Source organism: Eptatretus burgeri, chromosome 6 (assembly GCF_056783735.1).
Source record: "Eptatretus burgeri isolate ZD-2024b chromosome 6, Ebu_testis_v1, whole genome shotgun sequence".
In the NCBI taxonomy this organism is placed as follows: Eukaryota; Metazoa; Chordata; class Myxini; order Myxiniformes; family Myxinidae; genus Eptatretus; species Eptatretus burgeri.
This window is the reverse complement of record NC_140966.1, coordinates 5214543-5235376: the sequence shown is the minus strand read 5'-3', so window position 1 is coordinate 5235376 and position 20834 is coordinate 5214543. Positions and strand designations below refer to the sequence as shown.

Sequence of the window (20834 nt, the reverse complement as noted above, 5' to 3'; positions counted from 1 at the left end):
ACATGTCTTTCAATCCAGACAAATCTCACACTCTCACTATGTCTCTTCGAAAGGACCGTTTACAAAACCCCCATCCACTTTCTCAACAATCCTCTGGAAGAAGTCTTTTCTTTCAAGCTTCTGGGTCTCACTATCTGCCATGACCTTTCCTGGGAAAGTCACATTTCCAACCTCGCCTCAAAAGCCAGTCGCCGAATGGGAATCCTCCGTCGTGCAAAGTCCTTCCTCGGCCCTCTTGAGCTCCTGACCACTTACAAAGCTTTTGTCCGTAGCCTGATGGAGTACTGCTCTCCCCTCTGGGCTGGTGCTCCTGCCTCCCACCTTTCTCGACTTCACGCTGTCGAAACCAGGGCTTTTAAGATCATTGGCATCTCCCGCAATGAAGCTGAGTCTTTGGGCCTCTCACTCAATCACCGCAGGTTGGTCGGTGGTCTTTCTGTCTTCTACCGACTCCTCTCCAGCCCTGCCCCCCCTGCTCTCTCTGCGATTTGTCCCCACCACATTTCCACAGGGCGCTCAAGGTCCGCCAACAACCCCCTTCTGGTAAAACTACCAAAATCACGAATCACTGCTCATCTTCACTCTTTCATTCCTCTTTTTTCCCGCCTTTGGAATAAACTTCCTCACTCTATTCTTTCCCATTCTTCCCTTCAGGCTTTCAAAACAGCTGTTCACCACCACCTCTTATCTTCCCCCATCCAAATCCTCGATCTTTTCTACCCCCGATAATCCACCCAAGCCCACTTCCTTCAATTCTCCTGCTTTCCTTCCTGAAAGTCCCTTTAATGTCCATCTTCCCCTCGCCATGTTCCCCGTCCCATCCCCATCCCTCTCCCTTCCACAGTTCACCTGTGTCTGTTCCCCAATGTTTTGTCCCTTCCACTCCCGCCCCTCTTGTCTCATGCCTCCTTGCTGTGAGTTGTGTGTTAGCTCTCATACGAGCCTCGACCAAGGTATACAAAAAAAAAAAAAAAAAAAAAAAAAAAAAAAAAGACATCAGATCGATCAGTTTCGGTGGCACCCCACGAAGACCAAGAATCCTCCAGAGGACATCCCGATTCACTGAATCAAACGCTTTACAGAGATCAACATAGGCTGCAAGCAGCCCCTGCCGAAACTCTCGTCTGTGTTCGGTGAGGACACGAAGTGCAAGGATACGGTCAATCGTTGACCTCTTTGGTGTAAAGCCTGACTGCTCTGGACGCTGGTGCTCAAGCAGATGGTGGCGAACCCTATCGAGAATTATCCGAGCAAAGACCTTGCCCGGCACTGAGAGCAGCGTCACCCCTCGGTAGTTTTTGCAGTCTTGGCGATCACCCTTCCCTTTCCAGAGAGGGACAACAAGGCCCCTCTTCCAGTCAGTTGGGATGATGCCTGTGTTCCTGTGAAAAGAAGAGCGGCACAGGTTTCTCTGGGACTGATAGGAAACCTTCCCCACCTTGTTGATTTTGGAAGAGATAGTGAAATGGCAGCAACAGAATGTGTCATTGATGAGGCCAGAGTATACTGGACTGCTCTGCATGGCCAAAAAGGGTTCAGCTGTTTGGATACCCTCAGGCAGCATATGTTTGTCTCTTCAAAATTAGACCTTAGGTCACTGCCAGCAACAGAAGATGCGTTTTACTTCCTTGTTTTAAGAGCATTGTATCAATTGCTTTTGTATAGACGTGCACATCTCAGTGACCGAGCACTTCCCCCAGCCACAACATTTGGCAGAACCCTTATCAATGGAAAACTGGTCCCAATTCTCATGTCTAAGCCAGCCAAGCCAAACATAGACAAAACGGTGTCTTGCATGTGCAAATTATCCAAATGTCTGAAACGATGTTCATGCAAAAAGGCTGCTGTGCCTTGCTGAGTGACATGCATATGCCTTGGTCAGAGAGGTTCATGTGGTGGAGTTGTTTCAGAGAGTGACTCTTCCTCTGAAGAGGATGTTTCATGTCACAATATTGTGTTAATCCATTTCTAATTTTATCTTCCTTAAAACCATGGCATGTAAAAGTATGTTCTTGTTCCTGACCCCATTGATAGTCAAGCATTTCTGAGTTACATAAATCTTTTGTTGTTTGACATATAACCTTGTCAATTGAAGGTAGGTTAAATCTACACCAATTGTGATATAGGAAATGAACTCTTTAATATGAGGGGTCATTTGTGTATATAGGTTTAGTGGTTATGATTTTAGGACAATATGAATTACCCCTACCCCCATCCTACATCTTCGCTTTTGCCAACATTTTGTTATCAGAGGGGGCTCGCAAAAGTGTTGACTGTGTTGTTGCGCAAGAGTTTCACCATTGCCAACATTGGTTTTCATATACTCAAAGGGTGTCTCTTTATGAAAATCAACACAAAAATTTTATAGCAGACCGGGCAATTTTTTTTTAATTTTGATCGGTTGGCTCCCGGACTATTGTTACCTTGTCGAGGCTTGTATGAGAGCGAACACACAACGCACATCAAGGCGGGCATGAGACAAGAGGGGCGGGAGTGGGAATGACAAAACATTGGGGAACAGCGATATTAGGAGATCTGTGGAAGGGAGAGGGATGGGGTGGGGAATATGGGGTACACAAGATGGACATTACAGGGACTTTCAGGAAGGAAAGCAGGGAATTTGAAGGAGGTGGGTTTGGAGTGGATTAACGGGGGTAGAAAAGATCGAGGATCTGGATGGGCGACTACAAGAGGTGGTGGTGAACAGCTGTTTTGAAGGCCTGGAGGGAAGAATGGGATTGAACAGAGTGAGGGAGTTTATTCCAAAGGTGGGGGAAAAGGGGAATGAAAGAATGAAGATGAGCAGTGATTCGTGATTTTGGTAGTTTTACCAGAAGTGGGTTGTTGGCAGACCTTGAGCGCCCTGTGGAAATTTGGTGGGAACAAATTGCAAACAGAGTACGGGGGGGGGGGGGGGCGAGACCGGAGAGGGGACGGTAGAATACAGAAAGACCACCGACCTGCCTGCAGTGAGAGAGTAAGAGGCCCAAAGACTCAGCCCCATCGTGGGAGATACCAATGATCTGAAATGCCTTGGTTTCCACAGCGCGAAGCCAAGAAAGGTGAGAGGCAGGAGCACCAGCCCAGAGGGGAGAGCAGTTCTCCATCAGGCTGCGGACGAAAGCTTTGTATGTGGTCAGGAGCTCAGGTGGGCGAAGAAAGGACTTTGCACAATGGAGGATTCCCAGTCGGCGACTGGCTTTGGAGGCCAGGTTGGAAATGTGGCTTTCCCTGGAAAGATCATGGCAGATAGTGAGACCCAGAAGCTTGAAAGAAAGGACTTCTTCCAGAGGATTGTTGAGAAAGTGGAGGGGGGGGGGAGGTTCCAAACGGTCCTTTTCGAGAGACATAGTGAGAGTGTGAGATTTGTCCGCTTTGAAAGACATGTTCCACGTGTTGGACCACTTTGTGATTTTACCCAGATCTGCAGAGAATGGAGAAGCTGCTACTTGCTGGTTCTGACGGATGACAGATTAGTATGGCAGAGGGTGGAGTCGTCGGCAAAGAGATAAAGAAAATTTCCCAGAGGGTCGTAGAGATCACCTCTTTAAACCAGAAAAAGAACAGGGCCCAGAACGCTGCCTTGAGGAACTCCAGCCTGGACAGGAAGAGGGGATGAGAGAACTCCATTTAGGGCCACACGTTGACTGTGACAGGAGAGGAAGTCTGCGAGCCATGAGTGGAGATGGCCTTGGATATAAGAGGAAGAGAGTTTGGTGAGCAGGGCAGGGTGCCAGACCGAATCGAAGGCATGCGACATGTCTAGGGAGATGGCCATGATTTCCTGTCTGGCATTGAGGACCTCCATCCATTGTTAGGAGAGCAGAAGCAGCATATCCAGGGTAGAGTGACCTGGTCTGAATCCAAATTGATGATCGGAAATCAAGCCATTGGAGAAGAGAAAGGATTTAATGTCTGAAGCGATGATGGATTCCATAACCTTGCTGATTGCAAGAGGGGTTTTTGCACCTTTTTTATGCAAAACAGTGATGTGTGCTGATTTCCAAGCAGATGGCAGATGACTGAGCAAATGAGAGGGTGAATAGAACAGAGAGAGGGTGAGCAAGAGCAGCGGAGCAGGTTTTTTGGACACGTGGGCTGATGCTGCCTGGACCAATTGCAGAATCTGAGTCGAGATTTGACAGCAAGCTCTCCACCTTGTCAGGAGAAAAGGACACAGAGTCCAGGAACAGTTGGGTGCGACTGGGTAAGGTGGGTACAGAAAGCGATGGGTTTGGGACACAAGATTTAGAAGCAAACACGTTTAGAGTTTAGGCATTCAGCCTTTTCATGTGCAGTGTCAACTGTGTGGCCATTTGAGGTAAGGGAGGGGATGGAGGGGGAACATACACCAGAAACAGATTTGATTAGATGCCTACAGGATTTTGAGGAGGGAGAGAGGTTTGAGAGTTCAGACTTGAGATGAGAAAGATGTTGTTTTCTGGCTCTCCTGAGGGTAGATACACACTTGTTCCGAGCTTTGTGGAAAGAACTGAGATTGCCCTCAGTTGGGTTTGCTTTCCATGAGGCAAAGGCAAGTTGTTTCAGGACAACTGCCTCGCCACAAGCTTCAGTAAACCAAGGGCGGGAGGAAGGGAAGGACAACTGAACACGAGAGGGGATAAATCTGTGCATGAGGGAGAGCAAGTTTCTTTGAAAGAATTCCCAGGATGAGTTGATGTTTGAGAAAGTAGTGATAGGAGACCAGTCTGTAAGTTTGATGGCTGCTTGGAGACCCTGCCAGTCGGCTTGAGTGAAATGCCAGACTCGACGGCGGTGAGGTGGTTCTCTGATAACAGCCAGAGAGATGTCCACTTTAACAAGGACGTGGTCAGAAGAACCAATTGGAGCGAAGGAAGAGCAGCAGATATTGTCAGGGAAATTTGTCAAAATCAGATCCAGAATAGATGGAGTACCATTGGTTGAGATCCAGGTCGGGAAGTTGACCGATTGAGTCAGTCCCAATGAGTCACAGAAAGCTTTTGCTGAGATGCCATGGCAGGTGAGAGAGGTACCCACACCTAGCCAATTGACATGATGACAATTTAAGTCACCACATATGAGAAGATAGAAGTTGGTCCATGTTTTCAGATAGAGAGGTGTAGATGGAGTCATCACTGTTCGGTGGACGGTACAGTACACAAATAAACATGAGGTGGGAGTGGAGGGGAAGCCGTAACCAGAGGTATTCCTGGGGGTGTGGGGGAGTGAGAGCAGTGCATGGAGAGTGAGGAATAGAGTCTTTGATGAAGAGAGCAACTCCTCCACCAGGACGAGGCTCAGGTCTGTCATACCGGAGGAGGGAGTAACCGGGGAGAGATACTTGGGAGTCATACACGTCTTAGGGGAGGAAAGTTTCTGTGAGGCAGATAATGTCTGGTTTGTCAGTGGCAACTTGTATGGAAAGGTCTGTAACGTTTGAGTGAAGGCCCCGGATATTTGAGGTCCACACTGTTAATGAAGAGGGAGGGGAGGAGGCTTTGGGTGCAGGGGGTGGTGAGGGGGAGGGTAGGACAAGGGAGGAGGAAGAAGGCAGTTGAGGATTTGAGGAGGTGGAGTGAAGAGATGAAGATGAGAGGGCAGGGGAAGGAGGCAGCTTTGTGTTTGAGGTGGGACAACTTTGAGAAGGGTGAGTGAGGGGAGTGTATGTTGAGAGAAGGTTAAGGGTGGATTATTGAAGGAGAAAGGTGAGGGGTCGTTTTTGAGAGAGGTGAGAGAGAGGCTTGGAGGGAGAAGAGTGGGATGGTTGCTTTGAGAGTGAGAGTGAGGGGTGAGAGGGGTGAGTTGGCACTGAAGTTGGAAAAAAAAGAATGGTTGATGGAAAGCGAACATTCAAAGCAAACTGGGGGCTTTTTTTTCATTTTACGTCAGAAATGCGATTTAGGACATTTCTTGAGGGATGCAATGGAGGCAAATTAAGAGAATGGAGAGAAGAAATAAAACTCTGTAACAGTTGGATTTTTTAGGCAAGGTATGAGGGAAAGGTCGAATTGAGAGCGGTCTGTTTAAACCGAAGAATAGTGAATTATGATACAGTTATGAGTACCACATGTGTGAAAGAGGAAGGTGAAGCATTATAAGAGATCGTTTTTATTTTATTTTTTTGAGAAAGAGTTTTCATCTGATTAGGTAATGGAAACGTTGTAAAAAAAATTGTGAGGCGAATTGTAAATTTGGATCAGTAATCGCAGAGGGTGGAAACAGATCACGTGGTTACGGGAGACGCAAGTGGCTATGGGAGGTGTATGGTCAGAAGTGGATTTATTTATTTATTTTGCATAAGGATTGCATAACATTCGGAAAAGGGAAGGTTGAGGTAAAATCGTGGAGGTGTGTGGTGAATTTGGAACGGTAAACGCAGAGTGAAGCTGCTGGGTCGATGAAAAGTATCAGGAAGAGTGGAGAGAGACACGTGGTTACAGGAGGTGTATAGGTAGAAAGGATACAAGGAAGATTTTTTTTTTAATTTTTTGATGGATTTTTGAAGATTTGGTAAGATTCGGGAATGGAAGGTTGTCGGTAGAAATCGTGAAGGTGATGGTGAGAGAGGGTCAGCTCAAATAGAAGAAAGATGATGTTCCTAGAAGAAGAAGAAGAAGAAGAAGAAGAAGAAGAAGAAGAAGAAGAAGAAGAAGAAGAAGAAGAAGAAGAAGAAGAAGAAGAAGCAGCAGAACAAGAAGAAGAAGAAGAAGAAGAAGAAGAAGAAGAAGAAGAAGAAGAAGAAGAAGAAGAAGAAGAAGAAGAAGAAGAAGAAGAAAATGAGGAGGATCAGGACTCGTGGGTAGATTGTTTTTTTTGGGTTGTTTTTACATTTAAATTTTAGACAAGAAACAGAGTGTTTGGTTGGGAGGGATTGGTGGCATTGGGAAAGTGGGGGAAGTAGGAATTGAAGGTAATAGGGAGAGAATATAAATAAAAACGATCGTACACCTAGAGGGGAAGGACGGGTAGGCCTCAAGGAACCCGGTAAGACAATGTTGACGAAAACTCACAAAATATCACGATTTTTGAAACAAAACCGAGCTAGGAACACACAGAAACATCGAGGTAAGAAAATAAAGTTAAAACGTCACATATAACAACTGGACACTTAACTTTGAGAAAGTCGTCAGAGACCCCTGAGAGAACCTGCCGTTGCTGCAAACCCAGAACCGGAAGATCCGGCCTATAAACACTTTAAAATTCCTGCAACATTTTTCTGGCATTGTCTGGGTTCACTCATTCCATCGGAAGCTCGCTACGTTACCGTCCTGATGGATCATCTGCATCTCGTGAGGCAGCATTTCTGCTCTGCTGGAAGGTGTGTCTTTCAGGACGACAATGCTCCGGTCCAAAGGGCAGTTGTGACCGGGTAGTTTGAGGAGCACGAGGATGAGGTCGTTTCCCATCTTCCATGGCCTTCCCAATAGCCAGACCCCAATCCCCACAGAGCATTTGTGGAACCTAAAACAGTGGGTTCCACCTTCATCAAACCGATGTCAATTGGAGGACTTCCATGCGGAAGAATGGTACCACATTCCTGCAGAGCACTTCTAGACCCTTGTTGATTCCTTGCCATGTCGTATCCATGCTGTCCTCGATGCACGTGGTGGTCCAACACCCTACTAAGTGATCTTCTGTTGGTGTTTCCATTATTTTTGTCCACTACCTGTAGACTTCGATCGGAGTCCTCATAACTTGACTTCCAACATTTCCATCCACGTATTAAGTATTACATGTTGCAGGAATTTGGAAGTGTTATTTTTTTTTTAAGGGAGCACAATTAATTCTGCCTTCTTGTGAGGTGAGCTCAGGAAAATTTGACCAAAGTCTTTCACGAACTGGATGGCCATGCTTGACATTCAACTGGAGCTGCTTTGGGCAGGAATTTGGAATATTTCATCCATCGCACACTTTGTGATGCAACACCTGCCTGCGAAGCACCAATCTGACAGTTTTAGTTGGACCAATAATTGAACCCAAACGAGACAGCTCACAGGTGTTACCTCTTTCAGGGCTTCCAGTCATATGAAAGGACCTTACGATACAAAGATATTGCATTAATCGATGCAATGTTGTAGTTATATCACTTAATTTATGTAACATAGATATAATGAGACCACATCTCCATAATGTTGGCGCTTTCCCCTCGCAGAAGGGGCGGTTATGTAATATAGTACAGGTTGTACTTTCATTCCTGACATGTTTCATTACCCTCATCACCGAAGGTGGACAGAAGTTATGTTTTCACCCCTGTCTGTCTGTCTGTCTGTTTGTCTGTGAACAGGATATCTCAAAAGGTTGTTGACGAATTCGGACAAAATTTGGTGGAGAGGTTGGGTGTGTGACGAGGAAGAAATGTTTCGATTTTGGTGACTATCCGATCTGGATATGAGAATTTTTAAGTTAATCTTCACCATTGAGAGATGGGGCCAAAATCTATATATATAGCATGATATTTCAAAAAGTTGTGAGCGAGTTATGACAAAACGAGGTGGATGAGCTGGTTATGTGATAAGAACAAGCAGATTCGATTTTTGTTCAGGTCCAGATCCAGATCCGGCCTATCAGTGGGATACCAAACACAAACTATTCAGCCTGCCAGAGGTATGCGTTATACCGAGTGACATTGTCGTTATCTCTGAATCAACGAACACCCAAATCCTTGTTTCTCTTTTTATGCCAACTCCCATCCATTTATATTTGTATTATTAACACACTTTCCCTTTTCTTTTTACTCCCTTACCTGGTTCACCCTCTTCCTAATATCCTGCATAGTCACTAGTATTTTTGCAAAACCTGAGAGCAGAATTTTTGCTGATATATATATATATATTTTTTTTTTTAATACCTACTCGAAAAGAGGACCTGTGAGGAGGAGTGATGTAAGCGACATTTTTTTATGATATGATGATGATAGGCTCGGATGATAGGGTAAGGGTTAAAATAGTGCTATATGGCATTAACTCCAAAATGGCCGATGTGTCCCTTACATCACTCCTCGCGGCGCCTCGTATACAGGTTGCAAGGGCTTGCATAACAATGATCAGTTTCAGTATTGAAGGCTGACAATTCAGTCAATTCAGCATTTTTCAACTCCTATAATGCAAGAAAAGAACAAACCTACTCAACAAACTTGCACTGTATCTTTATTCCAAGAGTAAAGCACAATACTTACATCAGCACATGTTAGTGATCTGGAGTACAACATGCCATGACATGGGAAGGAGGGAAGCAACCAATGGCCTACACTCTACTGCCAGACTTGATGCTTTCATCAACACATTTATGTCTCACCCAAGCACATGCATTTTCCTACCTGCCAACTACACCTACATTTTTTTTTTAATTTGTTTGTTTGTTTGCTGTTTTATTTAAAATTTGTCTAAAATAATTATTAAGAGAACTGGATGTTAGGAAAACTTGTTAACGCTGTGCCTTCACTCACATGTTTGCATACTCAAATTGAATCCTTCTTTTACTGCCGCCAGGTAACCTCTTTGGCCAGAAGAAAACTTCATTGATGCCAGCAGAAGAAAGAGAGGAAAAGATTGCAGCCTCAGACGAACTTGAGGAGCAGGCCCAGGATCCTATTCGACTAGCAGTGATTGTGGAAGCCTGCCGTCAGCCAATCCTCCTCAATGGCAATGTACCACTTTCATCTGTGGACAGAAACAATATTCTGCCTTTGTGAGGCTCATTTGCAGAATGCTCGATGGCCATTTCTAGCTGTGCCGCTGAAATGTTTCTAACATAAGGCTGGTTTGTTGACAGGTTTTAATAATAATGTGATTTACCTTGCAAAGAACCTCGATGCAGGAGGATGCCATTAGGCCCATAAAAACCTGCTCTGTTATGACCAACTTATAGTTGATTGGCCATGCTCTATCCTTTTTAAATGCTTCTTGCCAAACAAGGAAGCGGCACAACCGAATTGCTCAACCCGGGGTTCGAATGGCTGGCCTACCAAACTCAGAGCGTATGCTCTAAAGACCAGCCATTCCACCAATGAGGCTGGTGAAACGGGCCTGAGCTTTGCTGATTATTTTCGTACAATTAATTTCCAGGATAGCCAGAGCTCGTAATTTTCGATTCTTCTTTCAAATGGGACGAAGTCAGCTGTTCTATCTGCTATCATTCATTTCTGTACGTGAAAGATTGGCAATACCGTTCAAAAGGTCATGATGTGTATGTATCCACCGCCAAATTAAAAATCCCTGCCCTGATCTACAGATCTATAAATCTCCTCCAAATGATGTAACAAGCAGCCAGGTGCTGCATACAGGAGTACAAGAAGATGGTGAATTGAAAGAATAAAAAGAAACACTCGCGCCATCTAACAACTGTACTGTACTGAATTGGGAGATGCTTAGCAGGCAGACACGAAGCGGAGGAACAGTCGAGCCGGGCTGTGTTGCACGAGTGCGAGCCAGGGCGTACTGTGCCCGCGGCTCCCCTTTATTCCGTACGCGGTACACTCACGAGCCGGCCGACTCCAGTATTACTACGACGCCTCAGACGGCGTGCACACCTCATATCCCTCGCCGACCCCCACGGCCACTCCTCCAACCATCACGCCCATCATGCATCATCATCATGCCCCTCCCCGCGGGCATGACTACACCACAACAACCATTCCTTTCATGCCATGAGGCGCATAACGCTGCTGAGGCAGTTTCATTTGGCTATGGAGTATATTCCTGGATGGGTCGCCATTCCAACGCAGAATACTCAAATGGCTTATTACCCCAGTAAGCTGGTACTTCTTTTGCCAACCTCGGGAGGATGGCAGGCTGTGCTGAGTCAACCCACCTGGTGTTATGTAACGGCATGACGATAAGTCAACGCCGCTCTTCTTGGTGGGCCGAGCTTGAACGACCATGTCGGTAAAGTGTAGACCTTCCATCCCTGGAGGCCTCTTCAGCTTCTTTGGATTGCCAACATGCTGTATAAATGGGCATCGGTGAATGAACTCATCCATTCAACCTCATCGACCCATGGCCAGAGAAACAGTCGGTTTTTGTATGAACCACTTTTTTTGAAAAAAAGTAAATAAAATAAATTGAAGCTATCCGCATCTACTTTACGCATAAATTCCTTTCTTCTTTCCACTTTAACTCGATGCTAAATCGACGTTATACTCAAATATTTTGTCATTATTGATTTGCCAGAAAGTATTTGCTTTCTGCAGCAACTTGGCAGTTCAGCAGTCAGCGCACGAATCAATGAATATGTTGAAGGGACTATCGCTAACGGCCATATCACAGCTCGTCTCTTGTGATTGTTTGGCAGAGGCTAAATGTGTCGGTGCTTTTTTTATGTGCTGTATTAAACCTCGAGATAATGAGTCTTTACACCGAAATGGATGTGCCCATGCTGATACACTTGTCACTGGATCAAATTTTGACATCTCAAAAGGGCAAATCGACATTGGTTCTGCACAGGCTTTTAAAGCAGCATTGTGCTTCTTGTTCTCAAAGCAAGATTTTTTTAATTATTTTTTTTTAACCCTTGAGATAAGTGCAAGAGATGGACCGGAGTGCACTTTGTAATTGTTTTTTTTTTTCCTTATCTTGCTGTGCTTATGACTAATGATGAACATATGACTCAAAATCTGATTTGTATTCATAACTGACATTATAGATTATTCATTATTTTTAATAATTCAAACGTTCCACGAGAGCAGCTAATTATATTGGTGTCAGAGAAGCACACAGAGTAATAAATAAATAATTAAGACATGAAACGGCACTACGATCGATTAAACAGCAACAACATTGAGCAAAAGATCCCCAACTCACAACAACTGAAATCGTTAACTTATTTTCGCTGAGCAAGAAAAATGATTTGGAAAAACGTTTTTTGTCTGAAAAGAGACTTTGTCCGAAATGAACTACCGGCATCAAGGACAATCAAGAAACTGCACATTTCCTGTCTGTCTGCAACTTGTGTCATTTGTTTAAATTTAAGCGGTCATCTACTGTATATATTACATATCCAGTAGTGGGGATTCCTGGGATCCGTTATGCCACCGAATCCGATTCATGATTGCATTATTCACCGAGATTGTTTAATCAACAATTTGTTGCAGAGTTTGACAGTTGTCAAACTGTTTTGAACAGGAGATTGAAATGGACTTTTGTGTTTATTTAAATTCAAAAGGTTTTTTAACACCAGCACCATGCCCCCAAACATCCTTCGTGTGCCTCCCCTTTGTGTGCTTGTGCTGCGTAAAGCCTCCAAACTGTTTCTATTTTCCTTTTATATCAACGTTTAATTTAGGGAAGAATTTTTACCTGTTTTAAGTGTGTGTTTAGGATAAGGAATCGATTTAAAATATTACCCACGAATGGCAGGTTGTGCTTGTATAGATATTGAGGTTAAGGTGTCTGATCTTATAAAACTGGGTGGGCTGGGCTGGGGAGGGTGGGGGTCTGTGATTTCTGGCACCCCACGAGGTGGAGACCTTTATGGTCCATGATTGGTGAGCTTCGGGAGGCAGAGGTTTGTGATGAAGTGGGAATGGGGGACAAATCGCCAATCCCAAGAGGAAGCTCTCTCTCTCCCTCTGTCTGTCTCTCCCTCTGTCTGTCTCTCCCTCTGTCTGTCTCTCCCTCTGTCTGTCTCTCCCTCTGTCTGTCTCTCCCTCTGTCTGTCTCTCCCTCTGTCTGTCTCTCCCTCTGTCTGTCTCTCCCTCGCTTTCTGACTCCAGTTTATTGCCCTGGTTGAGATGAGAGAGCACCGAATATGTCTTCCTTCTCTGTGTTCTGCTCCAAGCTTCATTTCCCCAACATTCTTCTCCAGCTTCCTGTACTGCCTGAGTTGTCTGCACCATCTATGAGCTTTCATCCCCTGGTGCCCAAGTCGTGTGTGTGTGTGTGTGTGTGTGTGTGTGTGTGTGTGTGTGTGTGTGTGGGTGTGTGTGTGTGTGTGTGTGTGTGTGTGTGGGTGGGTGGGTGTGTGTGTGTGTGTGTGTGTGGGTGTGTGTGTGTGTGTGTGTGTGTGTGTGTGTGTGTGTGTTGCGTTGCCTTTGTGGGGGAGAGGGGGTTGGGAGGGAATTTGGTTGTGGTCTTGTGGCTTTTTTTCGTTTCTGGAATTGTTGATACCACGTCCTGTTCAATAAATTATTGTTTGTTTTTTTTCTTAAGGAATGACTTGCCTCATGTTGCCGCCATTTTGTCATGCGAACAATCGGGTTCATTCCGGAGGATAACATTTAGTGTACTGATAGATGGTTTTACATTTAGTGTAAAAACATTACCTCGACGTGTTTCGACTTATGAGTAACTTACGAGTAACGTGTGTCGACGTGTGTCAACGATGGCCAGTGTAGCGGAACGTGTGAGTCATACGCTGGCATAAGTCGTAAAATTTCAAGCATGCTAAAATTTGAGGACAACCGCAAAGTGCAACGATGAAAGCCGGTGTACTACGACGTATGGCTGTGTTTTTCAGCGTGCTCTTAATGTTTCCAAAACTTACCCATAACGTATTCGACGCGTGCCGGCATTTTAGACAAATTTTTCAAAAATCGGCAGAAGCTGGCTAAAACGTCAAGGTGTGACTGGGCCTTTACCACTGCATGTAGAACATTGTAGGATTTTGTAATTGTGCTAAAGTACCATCACACAATGGTCTTTTTTTTCTTTTTATCAAAAGCCATCATGGAATATTTCATGTCCAACGTGGGGCTGTCAACTCAACCTGGAGTACCCTTCCTATACAATGGAACAATCCTTTTGAAATGACAGGACACTCTGATGCAGTACCCTAATTGTGAAGCACCAGGATGACATCTCGTATATCAGATTTTATCCCCCTGGGAGTTGATTCCACATTTGACAATGCAGGTGAGCACCCGACCTATGAGCTGCCCCGTCTTCCCATTTATAGTCTCGGCCGTAGAGCAAAACAAATTGTGCACTTCAGAGTACAAATATTCCCTTTGCTACATCGCTACATTCAAGCTTTCTCTTCATGAAAAGATCAGGAAACAACCTGCCGGTCTGTTGTCTGTTGTCTGTCTGATGCTTCGTGTCTGTCCGTCAGTGGGCATTTCCCTTTCCAGGCCAGAACTCCTAAACCGTTTCAGGTATCATCGTCAAACTTCACAGACACTTCATTATATTTGTATTGAAGAACCTTTTACTATTTCGGACTTTCTGGTATCTTTCTTTTTTTTCTTTTATTCTATTTGTAGAGCAGCAGTCGTTCTACCTGCCTGCTCGTCATCATATCATATCTATTTGACTACGGACCAAGTGGAGAGATTATATTACAATTTTTTTTTTTACAAACATTCACTGCCGAGCGAGTGTGCAATGAAGGAAATAATCCACTCATTGATACAATTTCGAAAAACAAACTTCCCACTTTTGCAAGGCTGGAAACTAAGCCTGGAATGCTTCAGCAATCTTTGCTTGGGAGCTTGAAAGTGGACAATGTGCTCTTTGCAGAAATGTATATCGCCACACAAGAGACTGCAAGGAGATATGAAGGAGTTCTTTGCGCATGAAAACAGGGCATACCCACCATCCATCTCTCAGAATTGACAGCTTAGGACAGGGACAAAGTCTGACCTTATCCCCTGCTTACTGCAATACTGCGATCTGTGTTCTACCGCTCCCGATGTTGATGCTACAGTTCTAGATGGTCCAGCTTTGGTACAGCTCCTTCGACCTAAATTATGTAAAACATTTGCAGACAATGCCAAGGACATATTCATTCCATATGTAGCCACTCAGCTCCGCACTTGCCAGCTGCTAGATATCATATGGGATTTCTACATAATAGACAGTTTCAACTTTAAAGAAAGGCACAAGAGAAAGAAGAGGCAAAGGGAAGAGACAAAAGGTGACTGCTAACGCACCTATGCCTACTAACTGGCAGTTTTCTTCAAGTTGATGAGAACAAAACAGAGTTGTGTCGTTTTTTGACCAATCAAGTTATCAAATCCCTGGATTGTGAATGGAAGCATCTCTACAGCACACACTGTGAACCGGTCTTGTCTTCCCCTGTCCACGATGAAGATCCCTCAATCTGTCCTTGCACACAATATGAACCTGACACCTGTGTGATATTGCCTGATGCTCACTGTGTCAAAGAAGGTCAACAGCAGGGTGCTGATAATGCCTGTAGACACAGGTGTGGTAGTATTAGCAGTTGCCTTCTATTTTTAAGATTGACAACTTCAAAGAATTGTTGTTGCATCTGGCTCTGGAAAACCCTGTGCATCACATTCCAATAAACCTTGGTGCTTTAAAATCCAGGACATTACCATTATTGCATGCAATCATGCAGGCATGTGATGTGCCAGAAGAATCTGCACAAAACATTGAGAGATTTGTGATTGTAATGTATCAAAAGACTTGCGGGTACAGCTCTCGTGATGATGCAAGGCATGATTTGTTCACTAGGGGTCGAAGCATGAGCACCACACCACCAACTAGTGGTTCTCTATTCCAGCATGTCAAGCGTGCAGTCCTTCAAGCAGGCCACATCTGGTCGCAATCACTTGTGGCCCGTCCCAACCTTCCTCATCCAGCCAATTGGGGTTGGGTCTGTGATACGGTTCGGATTGCCTGGAGACGACTGTGGATGACTCTTCCAGAGGCAGCAGAAAGTTATCGAGAATTGACTTGATGACACTGCAAGATGCGCCGTTCAGGGAATTGCAAGTGCTTCTCAGAAAAGTTTGTATGCACTTATTTGTGTTCCTGCAAAGGTGGTCGTACCAACAATGGAGACGATTGAAAATGAAACTGCCGAGAATTCTCAGTTAGATTATTATTAGTGATGTGACACAAATGTAACTTCACTTTTAAATTTTGACAGTTTTGTGTTTTATTTAATGTTTAAAACAAGTAAGTATCCATTATTCTCACCAATTTTTACCTTAGATTCCTTTGCAACAGTCTCTAAACCAAATAAATACTGGAAGTAACTGTCTATTCACACGTGGTTTGTTGTCATCTCAATTGAAAAAAAAACACTTTGTGTCCTTTAACCAAATATACTGTAGATGTGTGAAGTCACATGCTGTAAAGGTCCCATGACACCCAAAAGTACTGAAATTGCATATATACCAGGGTGTCCCAAAAAAATATACAACTTTTCATCTGCAAAGAGGATGGTCATAACATATATTTAAAAAAAAGATATATGGCTGGATAGGAAGCTGAAAGGTTGAAGTTTATTGTACCAATGTCAAAATTGCCACCAAAATTTAAATTTTGGTAAAGAATCATCGTTTTCTTTTAGACCACATGTTCGACGTTGGCTCCACGTTGTCCGATCACTGCCTGCAAATGCGTTGTCATGTTCTCCATCACTTTGGGAAACGTTTCCTGAGGAATGTTCTGGATTTCTCGGTGGATGTTTTCCTTCAGCTGATCAATAGTCTGAGGCCTAGGGTTTCCATTGATCCTGTCCTTGAGATACCCCCCACAAGAAGAAGTCTGGAGGAGTAAGGTCAGGGGAATACAGTGGCCACTCAACGTCTTCATAGAGGGAGATAAAGCGGCCCTCAAAATGTTGGTTGAGAAAACGCCTTGTTTCCCTGGCTGTATGGGGTGGTGCCCCATCCTGCTGGAACCACTGGGTTCTCATCTGGATCAGGTTGTTTCTCCTACGGGCCTGAGTACGTAGCTCAGGCAGATAGAATTCCTGAATCATTTCACGATAGTTCCTCTGGTTTACCGTGCAAGTGCGTCCCTGGTCATCTTCAAAGAAGTATGGACCAATTATCCCATACCAACCAACCGCCACCCACATGGTGACTTTGAGAACAGATCGAGGCACCAGTTCAGTTGATGCATTACCAGGATTTTCAGTTCCCCAGTACCGAAAGTTTTGCTTGTTTACCTTCCCGGACAAGTGAGCATGGAATTCGTCCGTCATGTGAAGTTTTTTGAGGAAGTCTGCATCTTCCTCCAACTTTCCTGAGAACCAATTTGCAAAGTCTAGGCGTTTGCGTTTCTGTTGATCAATAAGCACCGTTTCCGTTTGAATTTTGTATGGAAAGCCATGAATGTCTTGGCGAAGGATCCTCTGAACTGTGTTCTTAAGAATGTTTGTCTCGGCAGAAAGTCGTCGAATCGATTTTTTTGGACTCTGAACGACCGCCTGTCTCACCATTTCCACATTTTCTTCACTACGACCTGTCCTCTTCCGACCACTGTGACCCTTGTAAAGGTCACAGATGGTTCCCACATTGGTAAACTTTGCGGTGGTGCACTTTATTGTCCGAAAGTTTGGTGCATGGCGCAAGTGGATACCGAAATGTCTCAAGTAAAGACGTTGCACCTGTATGACACTTTTCGTCTGGTGCCAAAGTTCAACAATTTTCGTCCGTTGTTGTACGGTCAGTCTTGGCATTTTTCTGGCGCTTGCTTGGTATCAAAATAAACTTCACGGTCTCAGCAACAAGAAATGAAGCATTAGTGACAAAATTACTGCTTTTTTAGGATCAAACGAAGCATTTTAAAAGTTGTATATTTTTTTGGGACACCCTATATGTGTCCTATAGGAGTTTTTCATCGTGATTTCAGATCTGACAATGTTTTTTCACAATACTCGTTCTGTAAAATGTAAAATTAAAAAACAAATCTCTTTGAGAACGCCCCTAAAAATTCTCCTGAAAGGGGTGTAACCCACATGATGTCAACTGCAGGATTACAAAGGCTGCACATAAATTACTCGGGTTGGTGGTCTACGTGATTCTATTGGCTTTCTGTGTGTTTCCACATTTGATTGATCAACTCAATCGCTTCGTTCATTTCTGCTTTAAAAAAATCGAACATTTGGTTTTGAATAATGGATGACATGGACTTTGATTTGTCTGGTAGCGACAGTGAGTGTGAGAGAAATGAAGGATTTTGGTCTGAATCAGATGGAGAATTGTCAGATAACATAGTCGCGGGAGGTGAAGTTCAGGCAGCTGGAAATGAAATACGGCCCTACCAGTTCGAGCCCGAAGCAGGACAAGCAGAGGAAAGTGGCGATGAAATTCCCGGAGTTCATGATGATCGGGAGGACATCAAAGGACGACTTGGAAATAACAACTGGTTCGACTAAATCCTATTCGTAATTCAATAATGTAAATTCGACTTGCATACTGCTCAATATCAGAAATATTTCAGTGAGGTGACGTCAACAGCGCAGCGCAGCGGACATGTTGCACCGCGGCAAATTCATCACAAACAAGGCCAGCCCATGTCATCGGCCGTATCTCTCCGCGCATAAAACGAAGCAACCTCGCTGTCCGGATACAATGAAAACTTGTGTGCAGAACACACCTTGCCATACAATTGTCTTGAGTAGTCCAATAAATCTGACGTTCTGTTGCATTTTTATTTATTTTATTCCTACTGCCGTCATGTAGCGCCAGTAGGAAACAATGAAGAAAAGAGAATAATAAAAGAAAGCTACAGCACGTCAGATTTATCGGCCTAGTCGGACGGACGACGGATTTATCGCACTAGTCTCGACTCTAGAGTTGACAAGTAACTTATATAAGCATGCACACAATGTATACGTCAATGCGTAAGAGTCCCGAGTCTATGAGGCCGTGTAATAAGACATAAATTTGTCTTTCATAGTTGTGCCAACATATTTTTCCCTGTTCATTTATTACAGCATTTTGGCTAAATGTTAATGAATAGCAAGCCAATGGAAGCAGCACCTTCACTTTAGAATAAACCAATGTATGTCGAGTGCAGCCATACCTGGCTTGCATGTATGTGGAATCGTACCTATCCCAGCAGGCCGGTTTCAGCGAACAATTCAATAAGCTGCAAAATGTGGGTGCAGGTTTTTCACATTGTTTGATTTTAAAATTATCTCCTTGCACCTTGAAATGATGCAATATTAATCTTTAGTATTTTACTTGTATGTCCCTGTAAGTTTCTTTTTTAATGGAAACGTTCAACAGTCACATTTAATAATTTGTATAGCCCTTTATTGTGCATGCATGTATTGGATTTGTACACGACTACGACAAAGTAGTAAAGGGATAAATAATTGCCTCGTGATTGTTGTGCATACACGGCTCAGAAGCAGAATTTCTTTTCCGCGAAACAATCACAGGAATTAAGACGATCAGTGAGATAGCAAACACATGTGCACAATGCATTTGTACGTACTTTATACGGCGTGCGACATCAAGTCAATCCACTCTGTGCGAGTTTCTGCAGATGACATCAACGCTGCGGTTCGCTGAAGTCAACTTTTTCAAGGGGCAAGTTGTGAAAAGCACCAGAAATGTTCGAAATATTGGTGTAATTATCCCATTTTTTAATTTTAAAGAAGAAACATGGGTGATTTCTTCACTAGGAAGGTCAAGTTAATATATAAATAACCAGAAAGTTTTGAGTGTCATGGGACCTTTAATGTTATTAAACTTGCATTTCCCTTTGAAAAAATAACCATTTTAATAAACCCAGGCTAAATTTTCAGAGTTCTGGAAGCTGAAATCTATGAGCACAGTTCTCCAACGAGGTGATTGTTGCCGAAGCATTCTCATGACGAGGGATATTTTTGCCACTTTCCCGGCACCTAATGGCCTATGACGTTTCAAAGGAACTGCAGACTATTTCACGTCCACAAGCAAGTGCGAGCACACGGGACAGGTCACTTAATGCTCCACTCGAAGGACAGCATACTTTACAATGCATCACCCACTCTCTCCTCATACCATCAAAGCTTGCCTTCCTGAAATCTAATGCAGTAGCCTTACTCTACTCTCCCAAGCTCTAACTCTGAACAGAGTCCTTGCATGCGCTGTTATGATCACTCGTCCTGAACAGCTCTCAAACCTCCACATTCTCCAGCATATCCAGTTGTTATTTAAAAAGTCTAACTTCCTACCCATCATGTTTTTTTTTTTTTTTTTCAAAAGCACGACAAACTGACTTGAAAAGAAATCGAGGACTAGATCTCGAAACTCCCCATCTGCCCTGCTGTTTCTCCTTTCCTGGACCCAACCTATCCCTGGCAAGTTATAAAATCCCTGATAATTTGATGCTCTTCCCTTACCACATGCCTTTCTAAACTTTTTATTAATCAACCCTTCTGTCCAGTTCTTCTCTCGCACCCGGAACCCTATAAAAACATTATTACTATTCTTAATATCTCCATTTACACAGAATCCTCGATATTCATTCCCTCCTTAACGTCACCCCTTTTCCTCAATCTCAATACAATGCTGTCCTTTCCGAAGAGTACCTCAACACCCCCTATGTTGTCTTTCCTCTCACACCTATACATCTTGTTGCCGTCTAATCCTGTCCTCCAATTTCTCTTCTCGTTAAACCATGTTTTGCTTCCACCAAGTATATCGGTCGTACTCCATGCCATCTAATTTCGCTTCCAGGTCCTCTGTTTAATTATTATTTAAACCCCTGACAATGGCACAGAGTATTTTTAAACTTTTCCCTTCCTGGATGTTTTTTCCTTGCCTGCTCTTTTCTTGCCTCTTCATCCTCCTCTATCCACAAAAAGCCATAATTCCCTCCTTAAATCCCATTGCAAACCTTTCTGCTCCGTTTCTGTTGAGACTGATCATCACTCTGGAAAAAGCCTCATTTTGAAAGTCACTTTTTCCATGAATCCGGATTTCAACGCATTACACAACAACGTACCATTCCGTGTGTAGGCTGTTTCCATGAATATGATGTTGGGACAGAATAAAATACACAGATTATATATTAAAAAAATTTAAAGCTCTTGCTATTGGTGCAGACATTTTACATCGAGTTTTGAGTTTCCACCCAACAAACAGCCAAGCCAGATATATGCTTCCGATATTGTCGAAGCTTCATTTTCAACTTAAGGAAGAGAAAGGACTTGCTGAGACC

The 20834-nt window shown here is 43.8% G+C and overlaps 1 protein-coding gene across 7 annotated transcripts in view; it reads left to right on the top strand.

Moving 5' to 3' along the window:
* Window positions 1–20834, top strand: part of SMIM44 (small integral membrane protein 44) — a 70053-nt gene that overhangs the window by 33167 nt on the left and 16052 nt on the right. The window contains exons 1-2 of one of the 7 annotated variants that reach the window (XR_015058904.1): window positions 6686–6781; window positions 9471–13083. Coding sequence is in view for 2 of the 7 variants with exons in the window: in XM_085883807.1 (XP_085739933.1) it covers window positions 9471–9673 (203 nt within the window). In the remaining 5 variants the exon portion in view is untranslated. The other 6 variants (XR_015058906.1, XR_015058908.1, XR_015058907.1 and 3 more) reach the window with 6 other exon arrangements.